We start from the raw sequence: 22,325 nt of genomic DNA, 5'->3' as shown, positions 1-22,325 counted from the left end.
CCCGGAGTATCAAGCAGGTATATTCCGTTCGCCTCATGGCCACTCCCAATCACCTTCTGAGACTCTAGATCCTGAAAAACACAGTAGGAAGGAAAAAAGGTTACACAACAGTTTAGTGACTTGGTTAAACTACTCACAGACAACATATTTGTATTTATTTTAGGTAAATGGAGGGCAGAAGGTAGGAACAAGGAATCCGTAGCCTTGATGGTTCCCTTACCAGAGATAGGGGCAAGTGAACCATCAGCTAAAGTGATTTTATCACGTCCAGGAAGCAAGTCATATGAAACAAACAAGGTAGACAGATTGGTCATATGGTCAGAAGCTCCTGAGTCAATAATCCAAGGGATCTAGAGATTACCTGAAGTGGTAGCATGATTGGCAGAAGCCCTTATACCTAAATGAGCAAATACTGAAGCAGCAGAATTTCCTGAAGGGTTGGAAGGAGAGGTCACATCACTCAGCTGACTGATCATCTTCCCAAACTTTTCATATTCTGCTCTCATGGCTGCCAACTGTGCAGAAGTAGACATCTCTTCACTATCTGGCCCGGCAGCTACATTTGCACTTCCTGATCTTTTACTATCATGTTTTTTCTGAAACCGAATGGGAACAAGATTAGGATGTAATTTCCAGCACTTGTCTTTGGTGTGCTTCGGCTTCTTGCAGTACTCACATATAACTTCTTTCCTGTGCCACCAGAAGTTCCAGCATTCCCTTTAGGTTTAATCCCCATATTGGCAAAGTGATCATTAATATCAACCCCTTGAACCTAGACAGCCCTTCTGCTCTCTTCACTACTCACCAATGCATAAGCTTGTGACAAAGAGACACATTCCTTGGAAAGAATATTTTGTTTTGTGATATCATATTCTGGGTTTAGTCCAGTTAAGAACTCAAATACCCTGTTCCTTTCAATCAATTTTCTGTAGGTCTCTGCATCATTGGTGGTGTCCCAAGTTACAGCTTCTATTAGGTCAATCTCTTGTCATAGGGACTTCAGGGTTGAGAAATATACAGCAAGAGGTTTCTCCCCTTGCCTTAAATTCTTTACATCACTTCTCAATTTATATGCCCGGGCCACATTGAGTTTTTGGGAATAGGTTTCTGCAACATTGTCCCAAATTTCTTTTGCTGAATTCATCCATAGGTAGTGTTGGCTGATTTGTGGCTGCATTGAGTTCACAAGCCACCCAATGACAGTGTAATTTTCTTGCATCCACTTCTCGTAGGATGGATCATCTTCTGGGGGAGCCTTCTTACTCCCGGAAATGAACCCCCACTTTCCTCTACATACATGAATCTTTACTGATTGTGACCATGCCAGATAATTAGTTCCATCTAGTTTAACTGTGGTCATAGTCAATAAGGAATCACTTGGAGTCCCCTGAACCAGTCCATATTCAGCACCACTTTTGTTTTCAAACTCTGAGGAGTACATCATGTAAACACTCCAAATATGATTTCAGATGACTTCTACAAGTATACTGAATGAGGACAAGCAAGAACAGAGTTCAGCCGACCACAAGAAGGCAATACACTGAGTTCAGCCTTCAAGAAGTAAATAGAAACTTCTAGGCACTCAGCCGAAGTAACTTTTCAAATTTGGACTTCAAGGTAAATACCACTTGGTATTGCTGAAATAGCCCTTTTTACAAATACAATGTGGATAATAGAGACAACCCCACTGTCAAAAAGAAAAAAAAAGGCCTCAAGAATAGTTCGTACAGCCCCCAAAAACAGCCAAATATAAGTAACAATCCACAGCTTTGTTACAAGGATGTTTCGGCAGTTTTGACAGTCCAAGAAGGAGTGAAAAACAGCCCAGAAATTTCTGGGTTAAACCAGATTCAATGGCAGTCGAAGGTAGTACAGAACAACCAGAGTTTTCGGACACTTCAACAGTCCAAACAGAGCCGAGTGTAATACAGAACAACCAGAGATTTTCGGACATTTCAACAATCCAAACACAGTCGAAAGTAATACAGAACAACCAGAAAACTGAGCACAACTTACAGTTCAAGCTTCAAAACAGAACCGAGCTGTTCCCCTTCCTTTTTTTTTTCTCTGATTCTTCCTGGCCACCAAACCACTTCTCCAAGAGATTCTAGTCTTGGGCACTTCCAATGACCTCCAAGAATCAAGCAATACGAGCCTAAGCCTCCATCTCTAGAATATTGAAGTTCGGGTATGCTCTGATACCATGAAGAAAACTGAAGAGAGAAGAGCTTGAGAGTTCGACAATGAGGGTCTGAGAATGAGAGTTTCGAACCTACTCTCTCTCAGCACCCTAACACTATTTTATTAAGATATATTTGAATAATTACAAGGAGGCCCTTAGTTGGGCAAGAATTTACAAAGAACTTAATATAGACAGGATGGGCCCAGAATAAGGCCCATTATAGAAAAACATAAATAACAAGAAAGAATATACAACCTATGGGCCATTCGGCCCATCTTCTCTACAGAAATAATGTTCAATTCAGAATCTCTAAGGGCCCTTCTAAAACCTAAGTTCCAGTCAATAGTTATATTATCCCCCCAAATGACCCTCAAGATGGGGAGAAAATCCAACTGAGTCTGCTACTCTTCCAAACGCTTCTTACCCACCAACCATCAAAGTCAGCAAGTTTAGATTCTTGAATCAAGACCACATCCAGCCTTTCTTTCCTCAGCATTGCTTTGATAGTTGCTCTCTTTATTGCCCTACCCAGAATCATCACCACCTGAAATTAAGGCCCTTGCTCGTACTCCTCCCTACTTGTTCCCCCTAACCCTTCCTTTCCTGCCACTGAATTCCTTATCCACTTCCACATCCTTTTTAATCTTTCAACCTCACTAAGTTTTCTTTTCCTAGCCCCACCCACTTCCTTCTTCTTTCTCACAAAAGTGTTTACCTCAATTGGCTCTTTTAACTTGCACCCCAATTTATTTGTGAATTCAGCAACTGACTTTTCCTTTTCTGTATCATCACCTTCCACCCTTGGAACCCCAAAGCACTTCCCACTAATAGCACCACCAATATTTTCTACTCTTCTCCTCCTTGACCTCTCATCCTCTAATTCTTTTCTCTTCATTTCCTCCAGAAAACCTTCTATCAATTCCCAGATTTCCGTCCCATTCTCCTCCTCCACAACTACTTCCTAGTTCCTACTCACTCATACCACTGTTTCCAGCTTGCAGCATGAAGGTCACCCGGGTGCCCAGAGGAAAGGCTTCAGACAAAGAGCAATGGAAAGGGTTAGCCACTAAAACAGAATTCACAAGATTACTTGGGTTTAGAACGTGGTTGGAATCATAAGAGTGGCTGGACAACTTTCCTAAGCAATAGTTTGGAGTTTGCTATTTTGGACCAGGTGAGACCAAAATTGGGAAGCTTTCCTCGGTATCATCATCATTCTGTTTACCCCCAATAATCTGTGGCTTATCCTCCCTCGATGCCCCACTGCAATACTTAAGATTAGTCTCCACCAACCCCTCACAGACATCCTGTCTAATTTTAGAGTTTGGTTCTGGCATCCCCTTATTTAGGCTTTGGCTTCATGTAAGCATGTAACTTCTACAACAATATGAAAAGGAAATTTCTATAAAACAGCTGTAACCTGTAAGGCCAGCTATTCTGTATGGAGCAGAGTACTAGGCAGTCAAGAAACAAAATGTCCAAAAAATGAGTGTGGCAGAAATGTGTAAGCTGAGATGGATAAGTGGAAAAACTAGAAAGGATGGGATAAAAAATCAAGTCATTCAAAGTAACACTAGAGTAGCTCCAATAGGTGATAAAATGAGAGAAAGTAGATTAAGATGGTTGTCGCGTGCATGGAAGACCATTGACAGCATCCATAACAAGTAGTGATTTGTTGCAAGTTGAAGGGGCTAGATGGGCTACAGGTAAACGAAAAAAGACATGGGTCGAAGTAGTAAAAAATGATAAGTGCTCATAATTTAACAATGGATATGGCATTAAACAGAACAGAATGGTGAAACAGGATTCAAGTAGCTGACCCCATATAGTTGAGATAAAGCATGGATGATGATGATGATGACTAAAGGTTATAGGCCTAGGGTGTGGGCTGGATTGGGCCCAGGCCCAAGCTATAGACCTTATCATATGTTCTAAGCTCAGCCTTGGCCATACCCGTCCCGTGATCATCCTTATAACTTCTCAACAAGGCACCCATAGAGGGTTGCCTCATACAAGTGCTTAGTTTTTGTATAAGGCGCCATATAATATTTTATATTTTTACGCTTTTACTTGTATACTTTCATATTTTGTTTTGTGAGATTATAATATAACAAATAGTCATTATTATACTAAATTATTCATTTTGTGGTTTATAATATTTTCATAGTTCATTTACTAGTTTCTTTTTTTATAATTTTTTAATTTGTTGAAGTTAAATCAACAAGCATAGTGGTGGATGCTTTGTTAAACTCTTGAAGGCTTCAAAACCTTAACTGATAAGCAAGGAAGAACTTGAAGACCTTATCCGACCAACACATAGGAGTAACTCAGGTATCTTGCCTTCTTCTTCTGCCCCTTTCGTTTCTTCTTTTTATGGGGAAGAAACAGGGGCTCCACTCTCTACTTTTTATTTACACTTTCTATGGAGAATTTTTCATCTTTCTTAATGGATGACATCATCAGAAATTGGTGGAAGTAGCAGGAACATCCATAAATAAGGCTATCACTCTTATCATTCTCCACCAGAAAGAGGCTTTATTAAACTCAATTTTGATAGCAGCAACATGGGAGACCTAGAAAATTCAGGAGTGAGAGGAGTTTTAAGGAAAGATTGAAAGAAAAGGGCCATATTATTGCTATTTTTTCAAGCCCAATTGGTGTAGGTGACTCTTTAAGGACAGAAACTATGGCTGTGATGGAAGGAGTGCAAGGGCAAGGATCTGAATATAAAGAAGTTGATCATTGAATATTCATCAAAAATAAAAAGTTAAAAAGTTGATCAGTGAAGGAGATTATAAATTCTTGATGGGATGGTTACAGAGCCTAGAGGAAAGTTTTGAGCTTATAGAAATGAGATAAAGAAATCCAGATGGTTGACTAAAGACATGGAACTGAAATTTCAATGGGTAAAAAGGACTGCCAATAGTGTGGCTGATACTTTAGCTAAACAAGGAGTGGGGGATATCAAATTTTTTGGGCATGATTGTAAGAAAAAAAGAAAGGGGAGAGACAAGAGGCTTTATCTCTCTTTTGATTGATTGTAAATTCTCTTTAATTAATAAAGTTGATGGTTATTGATCAACAAAAAAATGTTCAACAGTCTGGCATATCAAATTATAGTACTGGGAAAAGACCCTAATCAGTGCATCCAATTATCAAATAAGCTAACAACAAAGTGAATTTTCCAACAACAAAAAAACTGGTGATTGATGAGAATTCGTTTATACCTTTGGCATGTAAGCATCTACCAGTGGACCATACTTCATAAAATAGCTGCAATGATCACCTATAACCAATCAAATTTCTGAGAAACAAATAATGCCATTATATTCTTATAAACTTTAGGAGTGATAACTTGGTCACTTAACCTGTTAAGGGGAAAATTACATAAAAAAGAAAAAGAAAAAGACATGATGTCAAAAGAACCATCCTGGATTTAAAACCTGTGAAAATCTTCATCTGTCACACTTGGAGGTATTCTGGCAACAAATATGCGACTGGTTTTCTTGGATGAAGGTGCCATCTCCTCCTGTATATGAACAAAAATTAATGCATGCTATTTTTATAAAAACAAAATGATAGGCCTGTATAAACTACTAATAGTAACATTTAAGTTTTAAGCAATTGCAAGGGGGAAAAAGATCCTACCTTTAAGAGGCACAAAGAATGAAATATTTTTCAAGCCAAATAACATGTACATCCATTGACAATTGTAAATGAATTATATGAAGCACAATTCATATTTGCTGCATTAATAGGTGATAAAATGAAGTTATTCGAAGGAACCTAGGAGTAGCTCCAATAGGTGATACAAGGAAAGAGTAGATTAAGGCCATATTTGGGAGTGCTTATGTTAAAAATAGTGCTTATTGAATAAGTGCTTATTCGAATAAGCACTTATTTGCATTTGACACCCAGCTTTTTCAAGTGCTTATTTTAAAAAATAAGCGCTTATTTAGTATGGGGCATTTGGTGGTATTTTTCTCCAATAAGCACTTATGACTCTTTTGTCCTTCATTTTCTTTCAAATTTTCAAAATATATCCTGTAGGTGGTAGGTATATTTTGAGCTTCGGGCTCATCTTGAGCTCCAAGAAGTGCTCCTACGGGCTCATCTTGAGCTTCAGCGAGATCCTTATCAACTTCATTCCAACAATCTCTGGCACGTCCCTGGCTGAAGCCCCGGGATTCTTGAAGGCTTCGGGCGGTGCTCCTACCAACATTGCCATCACGGACTTGCATCAGACTCCAGCACCAGTTCTTAAGCTTGCAAGCTCTTCATTTCTTGTTCATTTGGTAACTGCTGAATAAACAACAAATGGATGAACATCTGCAAATCCAATGATTTAACAGACTTCCTTTGCCTGAGGTTTTCGCACTTAAAAACCTTAGGCCCAGACATCCCCTCTGTTGGAGATACCGTTGGCCATCATCAATGAACATTCTGTGACCCCGAGCTCCCTTTGGACACCACGTATGCATTATGGACGCTTTTTTGATCATCTCATTTGCATGGTAATGGAATAAACAGCTCAGCCCCTCTTAGTTGTGGCAAGCCTGCACTGGGGACGGGGATTGGCTCTCGCAATCGTATCCGATGCCATCAGCACTGGGACAGGGATTGGTTCCATTCTGCAATGGAACCCCATTCGATAGCCCAAAATAATCGCTGCGATTACACATTAAGGGGATTTTGATCATCTCACTGGCGGCCACAGTTTGGTTGGATGAGGTGGACAGTGGGAGGGAGTTTGCTCCCAGTAAGGACGGCAGATTCTCAACTCCAAACAGCGTTTGGATGCTACCCAGAGTCGTCTTGTTCAGAGCTCTGTAGTTGGCCATAGCTGCAAGGGTGACAACGGAGAAGTAGAAGAAGCCCAACGTTTTTTACATTGAAAGGGTATAACCGGTATTCTAAAAATTGACTCGGGCCAATTCTGGGAGAAAAAAGTTGAATAAGTTCTAATTGTTGAAGCACTTAAAAAAAGCTGGAAATTTGGGATTAAAAAATAATCCCTTCTTTTAAAAATAAGCACTTATTTCAGGCTTATTTCCCAAACACCAACAAGTGCTTAATGGTGTGGTCCCGGCCCAAATAAGCAATTATTTTTAAGCACTCCCAAACATGGCCTAAGATGGTTTGGTCATGTGTAGACAAGACCATATACAGCACCCATAGGAAGTGATCTTTTACAAGTTGGAGGGGCTAGAGGAATAGGGGCAGACCAAAAAAGACATAAGTCAAAGTAGTAACAAATGATTTTAAGAGCTCATAAATTAACAATGCATATGCACTGAGTAGTACCGAATGGCAAAACAGGATTCATGTAGTCGATCCCATATAGTTTGGACAAGGCATAAATGATGATGATGATGATTATGATCCTTCTAAGACATGTAAAGGTGTTGGTACTCTTCTTTCAACTAGTCCTAACAAAGGATTAAGATGTCAGTTTTGGTGAACATCTCAACCACTTAAAACTAAGAAATATGTCAAAAATCTTGGAAATCTCATATAGATTCATTGTAGAAATTTTATAACATGATAAATATCTATAAAAAATCTTTTAATAAGTTCTGAAATTATAAAAGGCTATACTCTTAAACAATTGTATCACTATAAAGTTATAGATAACTTTTAAAATGATTACATCATTCCATGATTTTACTACACCAGTGGCTACTTAGTGATCAACATAGATATATTAAATCAGCCAAAGAGCCCATAACCTATTTAATGACTTGTTTACCAAAAGACAAAGCAATAGGCCATTCTTTTCAGCCACTTCATCCAAGGATCAAAGTTTTGATACTATACGCCCCGTATCGGGTGTATTGTATCGTATCTTTTGGTTGATACAATACCCCGTATCAGGTGTATTTAATGACCTGTTTACCAACAGTAATCAACCCTCTTTTTTTTAAATGAAAAATATATAAAATCCCATCCAAAAACCAGTTTTTGAAAAAAAAATAGAAAAATATAAAAGCGCACTGTTTTTAGTACCAATATGCCTCTGCCGATACACAGGCATATCAATACTTTGAGCCTTGACTTCATCCATTTCCAAACAACCTATAAGTTCTAAGCACTGCCACTGAAGAAGTTTGCAGGATCCACAGTGCAAGGATACAAGAGTCCCGAGATAATTGATATATCAGAGAGGCCAAAGGTAAAAGGCAGGGAGTCAATAGGGATGATTTGTCATGGGGAATAATTTCACAATAATCTTGTTTTTGTATATACGGTTTTGGGTTAAGGAGGCTAGCCTAAATCTTATAATTACTTTGTACATATTAATTTTTAATTTTTAATCAATGAATATGCTTGTACTGTTGCCTACCGAAAAAGGTAGAAGGCAGGAAAGCAATTTGAATTTTAAAATCATAATGGTGTTTAGGAGAAACCTAAATAAAAAAAGAGAATGTCAATAAGAAATTGAGCACTTGCCTTAGGAGTTGCAACTTTGACCTCAAGTGTCCTCCCATTTAAGTTATGTTGGGCTGAAAGTGCTTTCTGGCATAAAAAAATATTAAAAAAAAAAAGTATTCAAGCATTTGAGTGTTAAATGTTCAAAGCAGCTATGCAGTCTAGCATGATTCACAGCAATAGGAAAGATACCTCCGCATCTTCCAAACAGGAAAATGTAACATAGCCAAAACCACGTGAGCGTCCTGATGCACGATTCTACAAATGCTAAACTCCATGAGCTAATAGTTGCAGCTAGTCACAAGTGTTCGCTAGTTGAAGATTTATACAAAATTGCTTACACAAGAAAGTTAACTAGAAAATCTGTAAGCAAACATTTCAAACTCAAACATAGAACTAGCAAGACGAGAATTTTGTGTTAAAGATCCAGCTGCCTTAACAGGTTGAATGAAATTAGGAGAAAAAAAAATAAGGTCAACACAAGGACTTTTGGTGATGCCTTGTTGTACACAAGAAATACATCATTAGTAAACATGTAGGGTGGTCCTCAAAGATAATATCAAATGTTAATAACTAATCTACAAGCTTGCATGGTCCTACTCCCAGAATATTTAGCTCAACACAGATAATTGCTAACACCAGAAAATTGCAAATTCCCAAGACAAGAAAAATCTTAGTTCTGCCCCAGGCTTTCCAAGTTACTTTTCAGAATCTTACTCTTGCAACTTAGAACTCCTGTTTTCCAACTATTTTTGTCTACCACCTTTCCCTATTAAAGTTTCATTCTTAAAGTTGCTCCATCTTTATTCAAATCTGTTATTATGATGGTAATAAAGAGGTAAACCTAAAAACAATTTCTGTGTATAGAACAAAAGCCCAGAACAAACAGTCAAGCCAAGAGACTCAACGGAGAAATTAATGCAGAGTACAAGTCATTGGCTTCCATGCTGCACCAAAAAAAAATGAATTTCCCTTAAACTCTTTGTAGATAAGAAGATAAGGTACAAAAGAGACCTCTTCTGTGAATGCCCTTAATGATAGCATTGCAAAACTTAGACTACTAGCAGGTTCTGACTCCAAACAATAGTAAAAAGATCACCCTCCACCTCCAAAAGTTATGACCCTAGCACATAGCCCAGCACCTAGAAAGTAGAAAGTGTAAGGAGTTACAGTTCACACTACCCAACCAACTTAGAAATGAAATCTCACTTATCAAGGACAAGACTAGATTCCTACAATAAAGAAAAATCCAACTTGAACAAATTGTAGAGCAAAATTAGCAAAGTTTCCATACCCAAGAAAAAATAGAATAGAATGCTATATGTAGTGGTACATGGGATTCACATCTTAAGAGTAAACCTTAACTTATAAATATAGTTGTCAAGGCATCGCCTAGGCATCAACTAGGAGACTAGGCAGAGCACTTCACCTAAACACCTTGACGTATGGCAACTAGGCAACCAACTAGAAACATTTATATGTTTTCTTAAAATTCTACTATTCAAATTTAAAAGATCCAAGAGTTTTAAGAAGATAAAAGGAAATAAGGAATAGAAGTATAAAGAGGTTTCTTTTTTCTTTTTGTTCCCTCCCTCCCTCTCATATAAAATTATAGCCTTCTTTAGTTGCTTGTTAGATATGACATTGCTCTATTAAATGTTTATTATATAAGTATTGTTTTGAAAGTACTGGAATTAATATATTTGTAATACTATTGTCCTAGATGATGATTTGACATGTTTTCAGAGGACTTATAATGTTCTCAACAAAAAGAATTGTTATTTTTTTTAGTTAATATTCATGCTGAACGGTATATAAACCTAGGGAATCAAGTAAAATTTAGTTTTTTTTATTTTACAACATTCTTATCACCTAGGTGTCAACTAGGTGCCCCACTGTTGCCAGAATCGCCTAGACGCCTTGACAACTATGGTTATAAAAGCAAGAAAAGGATCTAAAGATTTCTACAAAATATTCCCTTGTAAAACTAAGGAAAGGGATAATGAGTCTGTGTCAACATTACCAACACCACATATGGCTGATGTAGAGCCATTGGCATGAGTAACAAATTGGGAAGTGGAGGATGGAGAAATGGATGAAAACACACCTGGAGTTCCAATCATATGATCGGAAGATCCAAAATCTATAATCCAACAGGAAGGTGTGGATGCCATACAAGCCATACCTGTGTGTGCAAGGGGTAGTCGTGATCTGTTGAGATGTACCCTGAATTAACCGCTCATACTCATCCCGTGAAACACTCACCATCTCCTTTCTGGAAGCATCTGTAGATGTAGTGGGGATCTGATCAGTAACTTGAGAGTCTTGTCTTGAGCTACCACCATTTACAGTTGCATAATTTGCCCAGGTTGAAGGTGGACCATGTAGATCATAGCAAAAGTTGATAGTATGTCCCTCCATACCATAATGAGTACACCTTCTTTGATTATTACCACGTCCCCTACCATGGGCTTCCCCTAAGTCTCGTCCTCCAACACGACCACCACCACGACCATACATGGGTCCACCACCACTACCACGGCCATGCTGACCTCCTCTACCACCACGACCTCTCCCTCTTGTAACTGCAAATGCAGACCTATCTGAAATACTGGAAGTCTCTGTGGGTCCAACTGAAATCCTCCGAAGACGAGTAAACACTTCCTCAAGAGAGGGAAGAGCAGATCCACCTAGTATCTATGCCCTTACGGGTTTATACTCAAACTTCAGCCCTACTAAAAATCTGGTCACATCCAACTGCTCTCTCTGTTGTTGCTGAATTTTGACATCAGGTGTAAGAGGATGATAAACATTCAACTCATTTCGTAAATTTCTCATATTGGCATAATAGTCCTCAAGACTCAGATTCCCTTGTTGCAGATTGAAGTACTCTTGATACAGTTGGTAAACCCTAGTAGTGTTATCTTGTCCAGAATATAGTTTCCTTGTATGATCCCAGACTTCCTGGGCTATATCTAAAAACATGAAGTTCACACTAATTTTGGACTCCATGTTGTTCCATTGCCAAGTCATAATTTGAGCATCCTCCTGCTCCCATTCATCATATCCCAGAGAATCAATTGGGAGTTTATCTTCCCTCACATGTTTCACTTTCTTTTTGGCTTTCAGGAAAACTTCAACAAACTTAGCCCAAGGGACATAATTCTCACCATTCAGTTTTATAGAGGTCATCTACACATTCAAATAATCAGAAGGCACCATCACACTTGATTTGTATTCACTGTTGTCTCCCATGACTGCACAAGAAAACAATGGGAAGCTGTACCACTAAATTCTTACTCTACTGCCCTAATAAATCACCACACTCCACACGAATGACTGAACACCACTAGGGTTCCTAGTACCGGGTTTCAGCAACAACACTCACAACTGTTCACCACTGCTTCAGCAACAATATTCATACTATTCACCACTTTTAGCAATAGCACTACTGTTGCCGTCTACTGTCAGCACTAGAAACCCTCACAACACACCTCACGAATAGAATATTCAATTCTGCAACATATAAAAAACTTGCTACATATCACAACTTAATTCGGAGATCATGTACCTATCGAGTAGAGGGTACCAAGTCTGCACTGTCACCATCACAAAACCAGCCCTCTTCAAATTCTACAAACCACACAAAACCACAATGACTGCACTCATTGGAGGCATGGAAACCCCCAGAAGGAGAAAACGACCAGTCCTTTTCTTTCTTTCTGGAAAACTCTCTAGGTATCAATGAGAATTCTGCAAAACCCTAGAAAGGAATGCACAGAACAGAGAGAAAAGGAGATGACTGATCTGAACTAATTATAATGGCTCTGATACCATGATAAAACTCAGACTAGATGTTGTATAAGTTCAGATCAGAAGAAAGAGGAGAAGAAGAGAGAGAAGGAGAAGAAGGAGAAAAGGTCACAGCCGAACTAGAGAAAAAAATTCAAATCTCTCTAGTCGGCCATTCTTTTATTTATACTCTTCTAAGATATACAAGAATTACCATTGTGCCCTCACTTACGTGAGAGCCACATCAGCTGAACAATACATATATAACTACACATAAAAGGACAATACTACCCTTGTATAGCCGGCTCTAACACCCCTCCCTCCTCTCCCCCCTCTGATTCTTCGGAACTTTGAACTTCTGCACCCCCCCCAGTCCTCTCCCGCTTCCTCCTTGCCCCCCTTCTTCGTCCCACTCTTTGTCCTCAATTCTTTCCTTTCTTCAGTTTTTCTCCCCCCTCCTACTTCTCTCAAACTGCTCGAATGTTTTTTTATAATAAAAAGAAATATATTAATGAAAAAAAAAAAGAATACAAGATCAAGGCATAGTTTTCAAGGCACCAAGTCGAGGCCAGGCGATTGGGGGGCGCCTTGTCGCCTAGGCGATGGATTTTTTTATGTTAAAAACATAGATCCTAGGGTAGTTCCCTAGGTACCATAACCATATTTCTTTAATAATTATTCATGATTTTCTTAAGAAAAGTATAAATCTCATATTAAAGTATAGAAAATCAACATATTCATGAGAAGGAAAGGAAGAAGGAAAATAAAATTCAAAAACTATAGGGGCTGAACTCTTATTTTTGTTATAGGAAAAGAAGAAAATAAAAAGTATTGGTAGTAGTAGTAGTAGAAGAAGAATAAGTAGAAGAAGAATATATGGAAGAGGAAAATGTGCTGATTAGATAAAATTTTAAGTTCTTCCTTACTTATTGGTTCAGGTTTTTAAGTCTTTGAGGGTTCAATACAGCATTTAACAATGCTTGTGTTGATTAAACCCTAATAAATAAGAAAATAATAAAAAGAAATTAGTATATAAACACACAAAATGATTATTTTAGTTTAATAATGTCTATTTTATAATTATTATCTCAGAAAAGAATGAATAAAAAAAATATTTTATAGTAGGAAGTAGAAAACTGCTTGGCAATTAGGCGAGGCGAGCCTCAAAGGGCGCCTTGTCGCCTTGACAACTATAGATCAAGCTGACAAACAATGACCCACAAGAAGGAAAGAAACACCTCAGAACTAACAAGACAGAAAACAAGACTACAGAAAACTCCCCCTAACTCATCCTCAACCACCTCACCCCTGACCCCTGCAACTACAGACAATTATCAATTAACTAATCAAGACAGACCAAAAGACATGCACAAATACCTACATTAATCCTCCCCTCCAACACTTCATCACTCCCATCATCAGTTTCATTCCAGACCTCTCCTTCCCCTACCACAAACTCTTTTCAAGCTCTCCTTCACTCCTTTTTTCTATCAAACTCCTCAATGACTCTTCTAACAAAAGCCTCACCTCCCAAGAAGAATAAACCAAGGCTTTTACTGACTTCAAAATTTTTCTCAGCAATTTTCTCAACAGGCAAACCACCTTCCTTTTTCATTTTTTTATTCTAGCCTCCCACCGTCCATTTTCTAATTAGCTGCCTCCCCTTCCACATTTTTCTTCCTCTCCTGCAAGTTTTCCAGCTGCCCATCTGAATTAGTAGGGATGACAGGGTCTACCTTTCCAGAATAATCTGAAGCCAAAGCTTTTGGTTTCACTCCATTTCTCTTATAAACTTTCTTAAAACATTTCCAAGCAAGTAAAACCCACAATCTCTTTTTTCCTCAATTGCATTACTTCAAGTAGCTAATGTGATATAAAACATATTACATTCCTAATTCTACGAGCCGCCTTTTTGGCTTTTTTTTAATTTTTTTGGCATTTTTCTGAATTTTCTGACTTTTTTAGCATTTTTTTGTATTTTTGTGCCTTGCTTCAAAAAGGCGTGCGCCTCGCCTTGCACCTTGCACCTCAGGCGCAAATTGGCCCCTGCACCTTTGTTATGCCTTGCACTTTTAAAACACTGCCCCCACCTTCAATTTCAGCTTTTGTACCTCTCGAGCAAGATTCCTCTTGAGCAGGACTGCGCACTTGACTTGGCAGAGAAGAATCCTTCTGATCAACAGAAACACAGCCTACCTCCGAGGATTCACCATTCCTGAATTTGCAAATCCCACGAGGAAAATCAATTTCAACACTTCTATCACCACTCAACCCAGCATGCTTCCTCACTTCAACTTTTTTGGTCAGTTTCATACCTTCCTTATCGTAGCTTGTAATCTCCCAAAACCAATTCACTTTTTTTTATTATGCTACTTTAAAATTTTTTGCCTTTTGAAAACAACGCAGAGTTTTTTGTCAACCGGAAACTTGTGCACCTGGTTCAACCCCCCCCCCCCTCTTGTTAAAACTATACCTCTTAGAGCCATCCTTCTTCGACCCAACATTCAAACACGCAGCCCAAGACAACTCAACCACTTCTTTATTCACAGCCGATTCTAAATCCTCCCCTGCTCCACATAGTCATTCTTCCGACCCTCCACGTGTCCCACCATTCCCCTGCTCAAATGCTTTCGGCTATCCTCGCAAATTCTTCCCCTTCCCAAAAAAGTAAGCCCAAAGATTTGCCTACTGTCACTCCCTCTCCACCAGAGTCAATTTCCACCTCTCCATTCTAGATTATTTCTAAGCTTTTGAGGACCTCCCCCCTCCCCTTCCCTCTCCTCCTCCTCTCTCCCTCTCTCTTCACCTCTAAACACCCTTCCCAAACTCTCTCACCTCCTCCCCTTCTTTTTTTTTTATAGGAAACGGTAACTTTCATTAGCTAATAAACCAGAAATACAACTGCCACCTACTAAAGTGAAATGTGACCCCTGAACAAAAACAAATTACAATACTGCCCAAAACAAAAATTCCCGATTAACCCCTTGCTTTGCAAGGTTGTCAGCTAAAGCATTTGCTGACCTCTTAGACCACAAGAAACTTGTACGCCCAACTCCCTTGTGAGGCTCAACAATTCCCTTACAGGTTGTCTAAGGGACCACGTTCCAAAACTATTTGGTTGCAGCCAACCTACTACTAATTTTGAGTCTCCCTCCACTTCTATTTGTTGATAGCCCAAGTGCTTAGTCAATCTGAACCCCTAAAGGAGGGTCAACACTTCAGCTCTAAGAAAGTCCCCCAAGCCTATTGGACCAGAATATAAAGCCAAGATTTTTCCTCCTGCATCTCTAAACACACCCCCTATTCCAGAAGGCCCAAGGTTCCCAACAGAGCTGCCATCAAAGTTTAGTTTGACATTACACTGCAAAGGAGGGGACCAAATTGCTTGTATGGTAAGTGAAGTAGGAGACCTTGCTAAGATACTCTAGCCTTTAATCAAATCATCTAAGGACACATCCTTGAACAAGTCAACAGTTTTCAGCCAATGTATAGCCTTGATGGTGATCCCCCTTCTATAAGTTCAGGAGCTGATTTTTCTTTCCCTTGGAAAATCCTGTTATTTCTCTCTTCCGACACTGCCCACAAGATCCTCATTGTTCTCCACATCACCCAAAGAGAGAAGAGAACCAATCCCAAAAAAGAGCACTAAAAGGACAAGAAATTAAAAGGTGATTCTCTGTCTCACCATTCCTCAAGCAAAAGCTACAAACACGAGGGGACAAGCACCAATTTGGTCTCTTTCTTTGAAGCACTTCCAAGGTATTAATTTTTTGGAGAACCACTTCCCAACAAAAAGCCCTTAACCTTTGGGGGTACCTAAGCGCTCCAAACTTCTTTAACAGGAAAGGAGGTAACCGGATTAGAAGGGAGGACCATAGCATTGAAAAAGGATGAATAGAAAAGCAACCTTAAGATGTTTCAGTCCAAATTCTACTGTTAGGACAAGAGTGGTTTAGAAAAACCAAGTTTATAAGAGAAAAAAGATTATCTGCTAAACCCACTTCTGAGTCCCTCAAACTCCCTTCCCTTCTTCAACACTCGAAATGATTCCCATTAATCTTTTTTTTCCTTTTGTACACTCTCTCTTGCTTGTCGCCCCCTTCAAAATCAGCAAGGGGCTTTCTCTTCCTTCCCCCAAACCTCTCCCCTTCTTCCCCACCCCGTTGACCCACCTGTTGAGCCTCACACACCTTCTCCAAGTTTAGAGCACTATCTGTGTTGTGTATACATGCCTCTTTTTCAAACTAACCATTGTCGAACCACAGCTCACTGACAACCTCCCCTTCTTTGTTTGCGGATGCAATACCCTCCAGCTCCAACTAGGACCTCACTAGAGTGAACAATTCCCCCACTACCAATTGAGAAAAATAAGCCTTTGAAGATAAGGAGCTCCCCTCCCTCAACTTCCTCACCATCCACCAGCACCTGCTTGTTGGTATCCTGCAGCTCCCTTTCTTCACCATCCACTCTAGATCTTATAGGTGGGTTGCCAAAGCAAGCCTTCCAAAACTTGCAGGTTAACCACATTTCTTTATTTAAGTGTCATGGACATGGATGTACAATCACAGACTTTCAGGCCTTAAGTTTTGATTACATAAATCTAGTCATGAACCTCTGTTCAGATATGAGTTTGGATTTATACTTAAGAATGGGCTTGGTTATGAACCCAAGATTGGACTTGGAGCCTGATTAGTGATAAAGTATTGAGATTGTAACCTTACAGGCCCCAATAAAGGTCCAGTGAAGGAGAAAGAAGAAACAAGAGAATCTCATTGTGAGAAATTTCTGGGCAGTAGTAAACATTGAGATCCACCAACCCAGCCATGCCAAAGGGGATTCCTAGTTAACCCCTGCAGCTAAAGGACATTTGAGATTCCAGAAAATTCCTATTTTGGGGTACAAGGACATACAAATAACTTTTGTTCCTTTCTTTAGGTTGACCTTTTGGTGTTTTTAGAATCTTTTGGGGTCACATTGGGCATAGGTAACAGCTTTTTCATGTGTAAGAGTCCTAAACTAGACTAGTTAACAAGTTACTGAGTTATCTTTATTTTGGGTCCTTTTAGACAGTGTATGCACTTAGCAGCTTAGCTCTAATCAGATTGATGTAAACTGGCATTTATTATTGAATAAAATCAGTGCATAATTATTTCATGTGTGTTATGGTGTGTTTTTGTCAGCCTTTGTGGATCATAGCAAGAGCCTTTATGGATCACTTTAAATCCATTTATGACAGCCCAAGAAGAGAGAGAGAGAAAGAGAGAGAGAGAGAGAGAGAGAGAGAGAGAGAGAGAGAGAAGATCTTCCTGACTTTGACTGGCAACCGGGAAACAGAGAACTGATGGATGAGTTAGAAAAGAATTTTGAGATCCAAGAAATGAAAAATGTTGTGTTTTCAATGGAAAGATCTAAACCCCAGGACCAGATGGATTCACGATGGCCTTTTACAAAGATTGCTGGAACATTATAGGTGGTGACTTAATGGAGGTTTTCTCTGAATTCTTTGAGAGAAGTAAGATCAATTCAGTAGCCAATGCTACTTTTATAGCTTTGATTCATAAAAAGGCAAATGCAAGTCACCTAAAGGATTTTAGGCCCATAAGCCTAATTGGTAGCATGTATACGGTAATCTCAAAGGTTTTAGCATAGAGAACCAAAAAGGTGCTACCATCTTTGATTTCTCCAAGCAATGAGCGTTTGTGTCAGGAAGACAAATTATTGATCAAATCCTTATTGCCAATGAATGTGTGGATTACAAAAAAAGATAAGGAGAAAAGGGGTTGATTTTCAAACTAGGCTTGGAAAAGGCCTATGATTTGGTGGATTGAGGATTTCTACTTGAAGTGTTGAGAGTCAAAGGTTTTGGACAAAGGTGGTGTAATTGGGTTAAGGGTTGTGTCTCTTCTTGCCACTTTTCCAAGTCAAAAATTACATCACTTGTCCGACCAAGTTTGGGCCTAATTAGTGTAGGGACAATTCACTAAGCACCACCTAGTGAATTCGACCCATGCATGTAAGTGTAAGAGCTGAACCTATTTGGTTTAGATTGAGATCTTTGTGGGTCCCATGCCATACAAAGATAGGGTTCAATGGCTGGTTAATGTATGAGAGAATTAGGATTAATTAAGACGCAAGTTTGTTTCCAACTTCCTAGTTTGACTAGGTAGGTAGTTTGTTGGAAACATATGGTTGAATTAGGAAACTAAAGAGACCCCCTTTATCCTAAGTTGGGATTGTTTCCTAATTTGTAGCTTTCCTATTCAGCTAGGAGAATGATTAGGAAACTCCTACTTGGACTCAAAGAGCCTAAACTATAAAAGTTACAGAAGGAGACTAGGGTATGCATTCTAGACAAGTCTTCTTGCTAATTGCAACCCTAATTCAACCTAAGGGAAAAGGGCAGCCTTTTCTCCTTCTCCCATTGTTGGATTCAATCAAGCATGGAGAGTAAGCTATTAGCACAGATTCTCTAATTGGACTAGCAATTTGATCTCCACATCGGGCTGCACCATCTTCATCTTGGAGGCGATTTTGGACCTTGTTCTTTAGGTGTGTTAACCACTTAGGGAGTTGCAATTGTGGTCTCCATATCAGGTACCTTCTCCAATTTTTGGAAGCCTATTTGGCATGATAGTTCTAAATCAATCCTAGAGAAAAAGCTAGTTTCTCATGAGAGATTCAATCTCTCCTATGGCTGATTCAAGAAATTTTTGGAATTCACTATTTTTCCATCAAGGCAGAACTGGAAGCCAAATTCAGCTGCATTTAGAGCTCTGGAAACTGCTTGGCGGAGGCCTAACGAAACAAGGGACTAGCAGATCTTAAGTCTGCTATCCAAGCACACTCAACCATGGGGAGTGAGAAGCCATGAGAATTCACCAAATGCTCTTGCAAACCACTCACCATCCAGTTTCGCCCGACCGATTCAACCATGGAGAACCGGTAAAGCCAGTCACCATATGCATCCGTCAAAAACTTGCACCCAACTAAACCATTAGTTTTGCTACCACTTGTTGGGGGAACTGGGAGAGTTGTCAAAGGCCAGGATCTCATTTACACTCACAGGACTTGCACACAAGAGTTGGACACCACCTTTGACCCAAAATCTTAAGCTATTAGGTTGTAGGTCATCTTGATTATAAGTCCCTTGCCTCTCTTATCCCTTTCCAATGTGGAGCACCATCCACTCACACATGAATCCCCTAACAATACTCCCCTCCACCCCAAAAAAAATTAAAATAAGGTGTTTCTCAGTTGAGAAGGTATATACAACTCAGGTCAGATTCTAGAAGCATAAACAGTAAGGGAAAAAACCTAGAATAAGTTAAAAGGGAACCAGCATTCTGCTATAGTTGATAGTATAGCATGCATATAATGATTTTAAAATGTAAAAGGAAAATATCAGAATAATTATTATGAGAGAATACTACGATTTCAATTAAAGATTAATCTTTGATACAAAGAAGAATTATTAAACAGAATAAACCAGAAGGGTGTTTTGCAGTACCTTCATCACCATAACATCAGCCAATTCACCAAACTGGCTCATATACTGCCGTAGCCCTTCACTGTCAATATCCCATGGAATCCCCAGGACCTGCAAAATCCATGGAAGAAATAAGGTTTATATGATTCAAATACATAAAAGAATATCTTAAGTATATAGAAGCTCAATGTACCACTAGTTTTCTCCCACCAAGTGACATTATTGTTCTCTCTCACAGCCTGCAAAATAAAATCAACCTACATGATAGTCAATGCTAAAATCCACATCCCACAAATCAAAAATTAACTATAAATGGTAAGTTGCTTCAAAACCAAAAAAAAACAAATCTTGTATGCAGTTCTGCATATACGATGCAAATAAAGAGGCATAATTGGACTTAAGAGTATTAATCAAATTGAACAAATCATCTTCTTGCACAATCAACACTATGGTACATTCCTAGACGGCTAGACCTTCTTACGCATATTGAATTCAGCAAACAATTCAGAAAGGGTGGCATCATTATTGATTGGTGAGACATGAAATTAAATAAAGAGCAGGTAGAAAAAGTATTAACAATTTACATTTTAATAGTATTCAACAGGTATGGTGGCATGATTCTGTCTGGGTCACAAGATTCATAAAGCCAGAACAAAGTCTGGATAAGCTTCTTAATGGACAGGGGACACCACGTAAACTAGTATCTTATTATCTGATTGCTACATATACGTGCGCCGCCAATGGTGTGTTTGATTTAGGATAGACTCTAGTGTCTAAAATGGAATTTGAAAGTCCAACATGGCAGGATAAACATATGCCTCTTCAGCAAAAATAACTTCAGCTAAGAGGATTGTCTGTAGATCCTAAATCTTCAGGTGAAAACCAAACCGAAAAGTTTATTCTTTGATCAAAGCAACCCGCATTACTCTAGAAAGGACATTATACCTGCTATTTTATCCGAAATAACTCGAAGTGCTTATCAAATCAAAACAGGAAACAACATTAAAGATAAGAGTCTAGCAAAAACTGACATGATTGCACAAAATTATGACTAAACAAGGAAAAATAATTGTTAAGGGCATTCAAACAGGACTAAGATTAGGGATTTTGCTCCTTTCTGCTTTTCGTTCTTTCGCCTTACCTACCTGAATCAAAGAGAGCAGTTTTCAGGTGAGAAGTGCAATCAAGATCTTAATGAGAACGTATAATCTCTTGAAATCTCGTATGGAGATGGCAAAAGAAACAAGGAGAATTTCCGTCGAAAAGAGAAAAGCCAACTTGACATGCTCACGCTGCTTGGATATATTCTTCTGCTGCTTCTGAGTCAAGCGAAATGGGGCTTTGTTGGCTCGTTGCACGGTTGGCAAAGCGAGATATTCACTTACTTACGGCGAGACCGTGGCCAAGATTGAACAAGAGCGAGAGCACAGCAAGCATGAGAACATACAAAAAATTTGCTTTCAGACAAAAAGAGAACCCCATGTCACCATGACGACTTTTCGCACTTCTCCAAACTCATCATAACTTTTCAAAACTGCAGCGAATCCATGTCAGTGGGATTTTAGATTTAGAGCATCCTTAATGCATATTAAACGAAGTTGTCTACATCAGCATAAATGTAATTTTATAACTAAACTGCCCTTAAATGATAAATCAGCCTTATTAAATATATTTTATGACTAAAATGCCCTTTAATTAGTGCCTAATTGCCTTATTTCTATTCGTTGAGAGTTCCAATCAAAATCAAACACTTCATAGTTCACATGGACACTCCACTTGCATGTCCAAAAAATTAAATGGTACTTTCCCATTAGCTTTATAATACAATTTTTGAAACTGAAAAAAGAAAAGGTAAATTACATGGACCCCCGTACTATGGGGTCTGTGTCAAATACCCCTGTATGATTTTTTGCTACAAAGAACCCTGCACTTTAACCGTTAGACACAGACCCCCCTTTGTTAGCGGTCCAGCAGTTATAGCCGATAAAAAGTTAACATTTCTCTGTTACAACACTTTTAAATACCCAAAATGCCCTTTTGACATTTTGCTTGACCATTTTACCCCTTAGTTCATTTTAAGACTTAGATTTGGCAAGTTATCTCATTTCTCTGGTGCATTCAAGTCTGTAGAGGTTTTTTGCAGCAGAGGTATTTTCTTCTTAGCGAAGGTTGGCTGCCAACAAGTCTTCCCGTTTCGGTGATTTCAAATCCGCCATTGGTATCCCCGTTTGTCATAAGAGTATACTTGAAGACAAACCCTAATGCTAAAAAAGATACTTAATGTCGATGAAAGTTTATGGTTTTTCTATTAGGGTTTGTCTTCAAGTAATATTTGATAATCTTTGGTGCTTGTCTGCATGAAAGTGCAAGGGTTTTCTTGCTATTCTTTCGTGCTTGTCTGCATGAAACTGTAAGGGTTTGCTTGATATTCTTTTA

The 22,325-nt window shown here is 38.9% G+C and overlaps 1 protein-coding gene across 10 annotated transcripts in view; it reads right to left on the bottom strand.

Moving 5' to 3' along the window:
• The window catches only part of LOC104610178 (uncharacterized), a 98,691-nt gene extending 77,247 nt beyond the window's left edge, over window positions 1–21,444 (bottom strand). For 5 of the 10 annotated variants that reach the window (XR_016076340.1, XR_002023384.2, XM_010276684.2 and 2 more), the window contains exons 1-7: window positions 21,035–21,444; window positions 20,083–20,128; window positions 19,911–20,000; window positions 8,804–8,869; window positions 8,633–8,698; window positions 5,626–5,711; window positions 5,410–5,455 (exon numbers count right to left, since the gene is read on the bottom strand). Coding sequence is in view for 8 of the 10 variants with exons in the window: in XM_010276684.2 (XP_010274986.1) it covers window positions 5,410–5,455; window positions 5,626–5,711; window positions 8,633–8,698; window positions 8,804–8,869; window positions 19,911–20,000; window positions 20,083–20,109 (381 nt within the window). In the remaining 2 variants the exon portion in view is untranslated. Of the gene's footprint in view, window positions 1–5,409; window positions 5,456–5,625; window positions 5,712–8,632; window positions 8,699–8,803; window positions 8,879–19,910; window positions 20,001–20,082; window positions 20,147–21,030 lie in introns of all 10 variants that reach the window. The other 5 variants (XM_010276682.2, XM_010276683.2, XM_010276681.2 and 2 more) reach the window with 5 other exon arrangements.
• Window positions 21,445–22,325: the final 881 nt, after the last annotated feature.

The sequence above is a fragment of the Nelumbo nucifera genome, chromosome 5 (genome assembly GCF_055504915.1).
Source record: "Nelumbo nucifera cultivar China Antique chromosome 5, China Antique-T2T, whole genome shotgun sequence".
Lineage (NCBI taxonomy): Eukaryota > Viridiplantae > Streptophyta > Magnoliopsida > Proteales > Nelumbonaceae > Nelumbo > Nelumbo nucifera.
Note: the sequence above shows the minus strand (reverse complement) of the source record. Positions and strands in the feature narration are given on the sequence as shown.